This window comes from Jatropha curcas, chromosome 4, assembly GCF_041381405.1.
Source record: "Jatropha curcas cultivar XTBG-Jc1 chromosome 4, XTBG_Jcur_1.0, whole genome shotgun sequence".
NCBI lineage: Eukaryota > Viridiplantae > Streptophyta > Magnoliopsida > Malpighiales > Euphorbiaceae > Jatropha > Jatropha curcas.
Window position 1 is genome coordinate 20,851,893 of NC_143154.1, and position 10,986 is coordinate 20,862,878.

Genomic DNA, 10,986 nt, shown 5'->3' on the forward strand with positions numbered 1-10,986 from the left:
TGGACTTCAGTTTTCTAGGAAATAGGCGTAGTCTTGAATTGAACAATAACACTTGGTCTCCTTCCTTAAATGATTTGATTCGAATTTGATTATCATGCCATTTCTTAGTTCTTTCCTTGTATAACTTGGCATTTTCATATGCTAATAATCTGATCTTATCAAGTTCATTTAACTGAAGTTTCCTTTTGTAACCAGCCTTGCTTAAATCAAAATTTAAAGACTTTATTGCCCAATATGCTTTATATTCCAATTCTAGGGGTAGGTGACATGCCTTACCATAAATTAGACGATATGGAGACATCCCAATTGGTGTCTTAAATGCCGTTCTATAGGCCTAGAGTGCATCATCGAGTTTAAGCGACCAATCCTTTCGTGATGAATTGACAGTTTTTTCCAAAATCCACTTAAGCTCTCGGTTTGAAATTTCCAATTGACCACAAGTTTGTGGATGATATGGGGTAGATACCTTGTGATGTACTCCATATTTCCTCAAAAGGCTTTCAAACGATCTATTTAAAAAGTGCGTACCTCCGTCACTTATGATTGCTCTTGGAACCCCAAATCTGGTAAATAATGCTTTTAAGAATTTGACCACTGTATTGGCATTGTTTGTGGCACAAGCTTGTGCTTCCACCCACTTGGAAACATAGTCAACAGCTACTAAGATATAACTCACCTTGTGAAATAGGGAATGGTCCCATGAAGTCGATTCCCCATACATCAAATATCTCTACCTCGAGTATGTTGGATAAAGGCATTTCATCTTTTCGACTTATGTTGCCAACCCGTTGACACCTGTCACAATGAGAGACAAATATACGAGCATCGTGGAATAAAGTGGGCCAATAAAAGCCACTTTCCAAAACCTTTGAAGCAGTTCTATTTGCTCCATGATGCCCTCCATATGGACTAGAATGACAATGCATAAGTATATCTTGTATTTCTGTTTCCCCTACACATCTTCTCATCATACCGTCCATACATATCTTAAACAAGAATGGTTCATCCCATAAGAAATTTTTAGCATCTGCATAGAACTTCTTCTTTCGTGCATAAGTCATATCTGGAGGTATGATGTTAGAAGCTAGAAAATTTGCAATGTCAGCATACCAAGGTGTGTGAACATGTTGTACTAACATTAAATTCTCATCTGGAAAATTTTCATTTATAATTGTAGTTTCTCCTATTGGTCCTTCTTCATTTTCTAGACGTGATAAATGATCTGCAACTAAATTTTCAGAACCCTTTTTGTCTCTAATTTCAATGTCAAATTCTTGCAATAATAATACCCATCGAATAAGACGTGGTTTTGCATCTTTTTTATCAAACAGGTATTTCAATGCAGAATGATCAGTATAGATTATGACTTTTGCTCCTAACAAGTATGATCTGAATTTATCACATGCATACACCACAGCCAACATTTCCTTCTCAGTAGTTGTATAATTCATTTGAGTACTAGTTAGAACATGGCTAGCATAGTATATCACATGCAACTTTTTCTCATGTCTTTGGCCTAATACACAACCAACAGCAACATCACTAGCATCACACATTATTTCAAATGGTAATCCCCAATTGGGTTTTGCTATAACAGGTGCACTTACTAATGCCTTCTTTAAAGTTTTAAAAGCCTCTAAACATTCTGGAGAAAAATCAAAAGATGCATCTTTAACAAGTAAGTTAGTTAGAGGTTTAGCAATGATAGAAAAATTTTTTTATAAATCTTCTATAAAATCCTGCATGGCCTAGAAAAGATCTTATACCTTTAACCGCAGTAGGAGGAGGTAATTTTTCTATAGCTTCTATCTTTTCCCTATCTGTCTGGATTCCTTCCTTACTTATTTTGTGCCCTAAAACAATGCCCTCATCAACCATAAAGTGGCATTTCTCCCAATTCAAAACCAAGTTAGCACTTTCACATCTTGATAATACAAGATCTAGATTTTTCAAACAACCTTCAAATGAATCACCATACACAGAAAAGTCATCCATAAAGACATCCATAATTTCTTCTATGTAGTCATTAAAAATCGCGGTCATGCACCGTTGAAATGTTGCAGGTGCATTGCATAATCCAAAAGGCATGCGTCTATACGCAAATGTACCAAATGGACAAGTAAATGTGGTTTTCTCTTGGTCATTCGGAAAGATATAAATCTGAAAATATCCCGAATATCCATCAAGAAAACAATAGAAAGCATGACCATCAATTCTTTCTAACATTTGATCTATGAATGGTAATGGAAAATGATCTTTTCTGGTGGCTGAATTAAGTTTTCTATAATCAATACATACCCTCCAACCTGTAGTGGTCCTAGTAGGAATTAGTTCACCATTTTCATTTTTTACTACAGTCATTCCTCCCTTTTTAGGTACACATTGAATTGGACTAACCCATTGGCTATCCGAAATTGGGTATATTATTCCTGCATCTAGTAACTTGATAATTTCTTTCTTCACTACTTCTTTCATACTAGGATTAAGTCTCCTTTGTCTTTCTGCCTTAGGTATATGTCCATCCTCAAGATTGATGTAATGCATGACTCGATTTGGACTTATCCCCTTAAGGTCAGAAATTTGCCATCCTATACTCTTAATCCTATTTCTAACAATTTTTAATAAATCATTCTCTTGATCTACAGTTAATTTGTTAGAAATAATTATAGGAAGTGTGTGATCTTTACCTAAGAAAGCATATCGCAAATGACTTGGTAACTCTTTAAGGTCTTCTATTGGTGGAACTTCAATTGATGGTGGTAAAGGTTCATGCTCCCTAAGTAACATTTCAGGTCTTAAATTTATAAACTCCTCTTCTTCAATATTGACATTTTCTTCTTCAAATTTTTCATTACCTTCCAAGGTAAATATTTCTTGTATGCATGCATCAACTATGTCAATTCTCATGCAATTTCCCTCATCCATAGGATATTTCATAGCTTTATCTATATGAAACTCAATGACATCATCACCTATCCTAAGGACTAATTTTCCTTCTGAAACATCAATTAATGCTCTCCCTGTGTTCATAAATGGTCTTCCTAAAATAAGAGGGCAATTTTTATCATAAACAAAGTCAAGTATGACGAAATCAGTTGGAAAAATAAATTTGTCAACCTTAACAAGTACATCTTCAATGATACCATAGGGTCTTTTAATAGTTTGGTCAGCAAGTTGTAAAACCATATTAGTTCTTTTAACTTCATCCTCTAGTCCCAATTTCTTAAAGAGAGATAATGGCATCAAATTAATACTTGCTCCTAAATCACATAGACATCTAGGAAAATCTACTTTACCTAATTTGCATGGTATAGTGAAACTCCCTGGATCTTTGAGTTTAGTAGGTAACTTACTTGAGATTATGGAGCTACAATCCTCAGTTAGAGTGACTGTCGACACATCTTCCCAACTCCGTTTCTTTGAGATCAAATCTTTAAGGAACTTACAGTAGTTTGGAATTTGTGTGATAGCTTCCATGAGCGACATGTTGATATGCAAATTTTTCAGTTTATCAATAAAATTTAAGAACTGCTTATCTTGCTCCTGCTTCTTGAGCCTTTGCAGAAAAGGGGGCCTAGATTGATATGTTTTATCATTGTCCTTCCCCTTATTCTTTCCTGTTTCTTGTCCTCTTGATCCTGCACTATTTACTTCAATGCTCGGTTCACAAACCGGCTCCACAGTTGCATTATTCAAAACATTAACATCAGTACCCGAAGGAACTATTTTATCTACTATTTTTCCACTTCGTAAGGCAATGGCACTTACATTCTCCCTAGGATTCTTTTCTGTATTACTAGGAAGATTTCCCACTTCACGTGATGAAATGCCACTTGCAAGCTGCCCTACTTGTACCTCCAAATTATGTATGGATGATGAATGATTTTTGAATAACTTGTCAAACTTTGATTCTAACCATTTAAAACTATCATCTTGACTACTCATCTTTTGGTTGAATCCCTCTAGAAATTTATCAAGCTTATTAGTCAATTGTCCCAGCCTATCTTGAGATTGACTAACCTGATTGCCCCTTTCCTGATTATCATGATTTCTCCAAAAGGAATTATGATAATTACGATTTTTAGTATTATAAGTATGTGAGTATGGACCACGAACTTGTCCTTGGACATAATTCACTTGCTCCTCCATACCCGGATGCTTATAATTACATTCATTTGACACATGCCCATTTTGACCGCAATTGTCACAAATAAGAGGTGTTGATTTACTTATGTTTAAGTTATCAATTTTATAAGACAAAGCAGAAATCTGTGCTTGCATCATAGTTAAAGGATCTAATTCATGCACTTTCTTTACTGAATTCTTTGAAGAAGATGAAGACTCATTATTAGTAGAAGAATGACTTACCTGAGCCCTTTCAGTTGGCCATATGCTATTATTGTTGGCCATCTCTTCTAGTAGCTCAATTGCATCATTAGTAGTCTTCTTCATTAATGATCCTCCTGCCATGGCATCTATAGTTCCTCTTGTAGAAGGTGTCACCCCATTGTAGAAGGTTTGAATCAATATATTTTGGGGAAGGCCATGGTGTGGGCAAACTCGTTGGAGCTCTTTATAGCAATCCCATGCCTCATATAGGGGCTCATTTTCATGCTGGGTAAATGAGGTTATTTCTTTGATAAGCCTAGCGGTTTTTGCTAGTGGGAAATACTTTGATAGGAAGGCTTGGGCTAGTTCTTCCCAAGTAGTGATAGAGTTTGGTGGTAATGAATTCAACCAAGCTTTTGCCTTGTCTTTCAATGTGAAAGGACATAGACGTAACTTGATGGCATCTGCTGGTACCGAATTCATCTTGAATGTATCACAGATTTCAAGAAAACTGGCTACATGTGAGTTAGGATCCTCATTTGGTAATCCGTAGAACTGAACACTATTTTGGAGCATTTGTAATAAAGCCGGTTTAATCTCAAACTGGTTAGCATTTACCGGTGGACGTACTACTCCCTTTTGTGAACCATTTAAACTTGGAGTCACAAAGTCCATCAACCTCTGTGGCGGATTTCCATCACCCATGATTCTTGAATTTCTTCTTTTCTTCTTCTTTTTTCGTTGTGAAAGAAATTGTTCAATCTCAGGTTGATAATCCTCCAATTCACTGTTTGAAGATCTGGTACTTGGCATATGAGTTATGTAAACTGTGTGTTCCTGCAAAATTTTGAATCAACTATAAGTATGTATCTTAATTAAAATAAACTGCAAATCACATATAAGAATATTTCGTTAAATGACAGAACACCGTTCCCCGGCAACGGCGCCAAAAACTTGTTGCATCTCTTTTGAGTTCCCGCAAGTATACGGATCGCAACGTAGTAATAAAAGATCGATCCCACGAAGAACGGGTTGAGTCCACTTGCTACTTTATTCTTAATGATGTGTTTACAGAAATAAATACAGAAGTGATTATTTTCTATTTATGCTAAGGATAATGTTTAATTAAATTAAAAGACAAGTGTACAGTCAAATACTTAGTATAATTAATCATAAAGACAAGTGTGTAGTAAAATACTTAGAATAATTAATCATGCACAGGGTTTTCTCTTTTCTATTCAAAAGCTTGTAATATACAATAAAGAATTCTTTAATTACTTATGGTATAATATAATTCAACTTTTCAGTATAGAATTATACTTTCTATTATATGTATTTCTACATATAACAAAATCCCTATCTTGTTGAATATTAAACCTAATTCTTATTCTTTGATTATTTCAATAAGACAGTTTTAACTTCAACAGAAATAAGTGAAATATTCATATGCAAATTCAATTCAATGAATTAAATCTCTTTGATCTTTACTAAACTATTTCCTTCTGAGAATATAATCTAGTAACTTTGATTAAACAAAGACCAAAAGATAACTTAAAGAATTTTTATTGAATACTACCAATTAAATATTGTTGCTTTGCATAGAAGAGTTATGAAGAACAACATACAATAAGTCTATAAAACAAGAGAAAGAATGAATCTAACTCAAGCCTCCGGAGGGCGTCACACCTCGAGGAACTTCTTGGTGTTTCTTGGCACAATCAATAACAAGTGACTTTCGTCAATCTTGCTCTAAGTACTACTAACACACTTCTCCTAATACAATCTAAGTGTTTTGTGAATCTAACTCTGAATAAGAATTAATTCTGTATCTCTCTGTCTCTTTTTCTTGCTTCACTTTGATTGCTATTTATAAAGGAGGAGAGTGATGGTGGTGTTGGTAGTGATTGGTTGGCCAAGAGGTGCTTGAGGTGACTTCTCTTGGGAGGAGTCCCGACCCTTGCATGGAAAGATATGATTCTCTGATGAAAAGGCAGCAATCACGTCTCCTGGAAATCTCGACTCGCGCTCGCGCTGGTGAAGGTCGCGCTCGCGACTTATGCTCCAAATGCTTCTGCCTCTCAAGAGTTCTGTTCGCGCTCGCGCATATGGAAGGCGCGCTCGCGTATTTCGCTGGCAAGCTTTCTGCCTCTCAAAGGTGCTTTCTTGCTCCCGTGCAGATGGAAGGCGCGCTCGCGTCTTCTGGTCCAATTGCTTCTGACACTCAGATCTGCTTGTCGCGCTCGCGTATGTGAATGTTGCGCTCGCGACTAGCTTTTCTGGGTGTAGGTTGCGCGCACTACTTCTGGTAGCGCTCGCGATGTGGGTGTTTTTCTTTGTTGCGAATTTGCTTGGCGGCGCGAAGGCTGGATCAAGGAATTCTCTCATCTTTTTAACTTGTTTTGGCCCTATTTTTATATAGAACAAGTCTTTGCTCCAACTTTGTTTCTGCAATTCACTTTGAAACAAAACAACACGAACAAATGTAAAATGTACAAAAACAATCATGCATTCATGCAATTTATATTGAAATAACACAACAAGATTTGCCCGCTTTGCGAGGCTATCAAACAATTAAAATTAATTATCAAACTAATAGAATAAATCAGATAGAATTAAGTGAAGTCAAAATCCCTAGTAGCTTTTAATCCTTGATTTCTTTTCAACAATTACTTGCTTGAGTTCTTTTTAATCACTTTATTTTATTTCTTTTATTTTTAGTATTATTCTCCTTATTGTCATTTAAATAATAGTAGGTTAAAACAATTTTGGTACTTGACATACAATCCTCGTAGGAACGATATTCTACTCACTCTTTATTACTTGTTTGCGATTTCGTGCACTTGCGAAAAAGCCTATCACTTCTTATGATTATATAGACACCTCAACTTACTACCATCCATACAATTGGGATTACCAACTGCAAATTGTATAAACGATTCCAATCCTTGCAAGAATTCTTTTCTTAATATTCCATTGACCTCGTACCTCTGGTACATCCAATCTCAATTAGTCTGCATTTTTTAACTAATGAACACTTTGTTTATAAAGGATAAATTATGTAATTGCATTAGTCCTAAATCATCCTTTAAACATACCAGAAGTCATGTTCCATTTACATTTGATATGAACCTAGCACATTCAGAAATGTCTCTACTCAGTAGTCAATACGAAACAACTTCTTACACAATGCACTAGCTGGAATTTCAACAACATCTCCCCATAGTTCTCCAAATGCACATTGTGGCTTGATTAATTCCACAATAGCATCCGAAGAACACAATAAGGAGATACAACAGAAATTAAAGATAATTGCATATGTATAAGATTGTCGTTTCATTCTCTGACTACCGACAGACGTTTCCAAACTATCCTACTTGGACAATTCATGTATTCTCTTCCATATGGATGAGAAATACACTGAACGTGCAACTAAGGTTAACTATATATACATAAACTTACTATAATATCAGTAAATGTATAATTCCTGAAGGTTTTTAAAAAATTTTGGGCAGCATTTTGGCATAAAAAAATCAAATCTCAAATCAAAACACACAACATAAACACTTCTATATCATCCAACAACATTCTCCAAAGTCAAAATGGCTACTACTAGGCCTCTAACTCAAAACACATCATTCATGTGATTTCCACTCAAATGAAAAACACAAATCAACATAAAGTAACTACAAAAAAATCAATTTTCAAAGTAAATGCATAAAAATTAACAGTAAATGCATTGATTTATTTAGTTTTCACAAAAACTAAACCATAAAATTTATAAAAATAATACAATAACTCAAATTCTATTGTCGATTATTTTGTGATTATTCAAAGCATATTTAATTTGCAAGTTATGTTGTGCAAAAGTTTTTTTTTTTTTTTTTTTTTTTTTTTTTTTTTTTTTTTTTTTTTTTTTTTTTTTTTTATGATACTACCTATATATGCTAATTTACTAACTTGCAATAATGAAACTTATAACTCTAAAATATGACAGTTTTATGAATAATTTACTAACTATATATGCTAGAGTTTACTAACTTGCAATAAAACTTATAACTCTAAAAAAATTTCGACAGCACTTCGGCATAAACTAATCAAATCTCAAGTCAAAACACACAAAATAAACACTTCTATAACATCCAACAACATTCTTCAAAGTCAAAACGGCCACTACTAGGTCTCCAACTCAAACGCATCATTCATGTGATCTCTACTCAAATGAAAACACAAATCAACAAATTGAAAGGTTCATTATTTTAATTTTCAAATCAATAATGGTGATTATTAACTGGTTTTTGATTTCATGCTTGAAAGGTTCATTATTTCAATTTTGTTCTAGGTTAAAATTGAAAGAAAGGAAATTTTAATTGAACTTTGAACTTAAATTTGTTATTTCTTTAAATTATGATTATAGTTAATTGAATTATCTAAATTCAGTTAATTAATTTAAATTGTCAAATTATAATCAACGTAAAAATAAATTATAAAATCCACTAGACATTAATCAATATTAGCATCTATTCTAGTTCACTTATCTCACTACACAAAAATTTTCCGTTTCCTTTTTTTTCCCTAAAAAATATGCTATATGTGTTAGTAATCTTGAAAAAAAAGCACAATTTTTTTTTTTTTTTAAGAATTGTTGCTGCAAAATTTCTTTATGATTTCAAGTATTTTCATGTAAGATTTGTTCTTTTATTTCAATTTGTTCCTTTACTGTCTAAAGTATAAATTGAAACTAGCAACTGAATTTACTGTCCAAACTTTTATTTCAATTTATTTTAAGTTCTTTTAATTTGTTCAATTTGTTCCTTTGATTTCAATTATTTCAATTTGTTCTTTTACTGTCTGTCTAAAGAACCAAAAACTAATAATAGCCTGTGATTATTAATAAATTTAGTAGTTTTTGGTAATCTATATTCTCTACAATCAGTTTAATCATTTCTTCTTTTACGAATATAAAAAAATAAAAAAAGGAAAAAAGGAAAAATCAGAAACTAACTAAAACGCAAGACTAAAAGAATGAAACAGAAAGAGAGAAAGAAGAAGGAAGCAGAGAACATACCTGTGGACGGTGGTGACTTCTCCGGCGATGGTGTGACCACTGACGATCCCACAGCAGCGCCGGCGACAGGCAGCAGTGAGAAGAGGAGAAGCAGAAAAGGAGGGAAAAAGAAGAGGGGGAGAAAGAAGGGTGATCGCGACCAAGGCGACTAAGGGCTTATAAAGCCCTAAAATTTTGCAACCGACAAATCGGTCACAACCTATAATAATTCGGTCGTGATAATAACTGAGGTGATGTCATGTTGCAAATGTCAATTTTGCGATCGATTTAAGACCAAAACATCGGTTGAAAACTAGTCTCTGACCGGTTGCAAAACAAAACCAAAATCTCGTGGTAAACTATACGCGAAATATAGTGACGGCACCACAATTGGTTGCTAATTGGTTGCTAAATTGGCCACAAAGTTGTCACAAACCATAAACAAAACTCACGGGAAATATTAGTGCGAGGATTAGCGACAGAATCTCAATTCGTGGCAAAACGGTCGTTAAAGTGGTCATAGATCAATCTCAAATCCACCGTTTTATTTTTTATTAATCTAAGTTCTAATGTCATCACACATGGTCGTTAATCGGTCACCAAATTGTGACCAATGCAGGTCGGTCACATATGGATTGCAATTTAGCATATTTTTTATAGTGAATGGGAAAAAGACAATAAAAAGAGGAAGAAAGCTGTTATTGACATTCATGAATTGGTCATTTAAGTTCAAATACATCCTACCATATAGAATTTTATGAACGATAAGAAAATAGTGTCTATCCTGTATATGCATGAAGATAAGTTAGTGTATGATCAACATCAATTGATATCTCAAGCCTTTGATTAAAGACCAAAATTTTTTCAACGCTGACATGCAAGGGGTTACGGCAAAACCATTAAAACAGTTGAGTATTATATCTAGTCCATTAGAAACATTAATATATAACCAATGGCCTTTAACATACATCAAATTTTATTTGTAATAAATTGATTGAGCAAATGCATGCAAAAGATGCTCAATTGCCTATGAATAGCAAAAGATAATGCATTATTGTCTAAGAATAAAAGAAATATCAGCTGAAAATCAAATAATCAAAGAAAAATAAAATTGAGAGGAATTAGAATCAAAGAAAGCAAATGATGCTACTGATCTAGTGATTAGTTCTCTTGGAAAAGCTTTATAAATAATTTCAGTAAAATAATAAAATTTTGAAAATAGTTTATTTCTAACCTGTATAGAATTCGTAAACAATATTATACTAAAAAATGTTAACCAAATATAATTCATTTATGTTTGTATATGCCTGTATGATTGAGTATGTCCTAAATATTTAGGAAGCCATACTTCAAAGGAGGAGAGAACACCTTGCTGCCTCTCCCAAATCCATATGTTATAGTGAAAGCAATGTAGAAACAGTAAGGCTGATAAAAAAAAAAATAGAAAAACTCTCAGAAGTTCTCTATTAACGCAGAAACATGGAAATATAAATATAAATTAAGCATACTCTGAAACTTTTAATTTGGTAAAAGCCCATAACACAATGTAAAAAAAATCAAAACCTAATAAATAAGAAAACAACGTCTAGAAGAATTATTGAGATCACAAACTT

General features: G+C 33.6%; 1 protein-coding gene and 1 non-coding gene across 2 annotated transcripts; one reads left to right on the forward strand and one right to left on the reverse strand.

Moving 5' to 3' along the window:
• Positions 1–537: 537 nt before the first annotated feature.
• On the reverse strand, positions 538–5,142 carry LOC149496950 (uncharacterized). The gene is made up of 5 exons (XM_089719975.1): positions 3,652–5,142; positions 1,767–3,600; positions 1,411–1,669; positions 677–795; positions 538–563 (listed from the first exon to the last, which is right to left on the reverse strand). Exons 1-5 carry the CDS (start codon positions 5,140–5,142, stop codon positions 538–540), a joined length of 3,729 nt encoding a protein of 1,242 aa, XP_089576101.1.
• LOC149496951 (small nucleolar RNA R71) lies at positions 4,541–4,647 on the forward strand. Its single transcript, XR_016320719.1, has one exon. It is a non-coding gene; the product is annotated as a small nucleolar RNA R71 (small nucleolar RNA).
• Positions 5,143–10,986: the final 5,844 nt, after the last annotated feature.

What these genes read in the sequence shown, in the direction of transcription:
- LOC149496950 (XM_089719975.1), bottom strand. Translation starts at nt 5,142, where the DNA reads ATGCCAAGTACCAGATCTTCAAACAGTGAATTGGAGGATTATCAACCT. An exon ending in TTTGTGAACCGAGCATTGAA is followed by an intron (nt 3,601 to 3,651) that starts GTAAATAGTGCA and finishes AATAAGGGGAAG; the next exon opens with GACAATGATAAAACATATCA. An exon ending in ACCATTCCCTATTTCACAAG is followed by an intron (nt 564 to 676) that starts GTGAGTTATATC and finishes ATTATTTACCAG; the next exon opens with ATTTGGGGTTCCAAGAGCAA.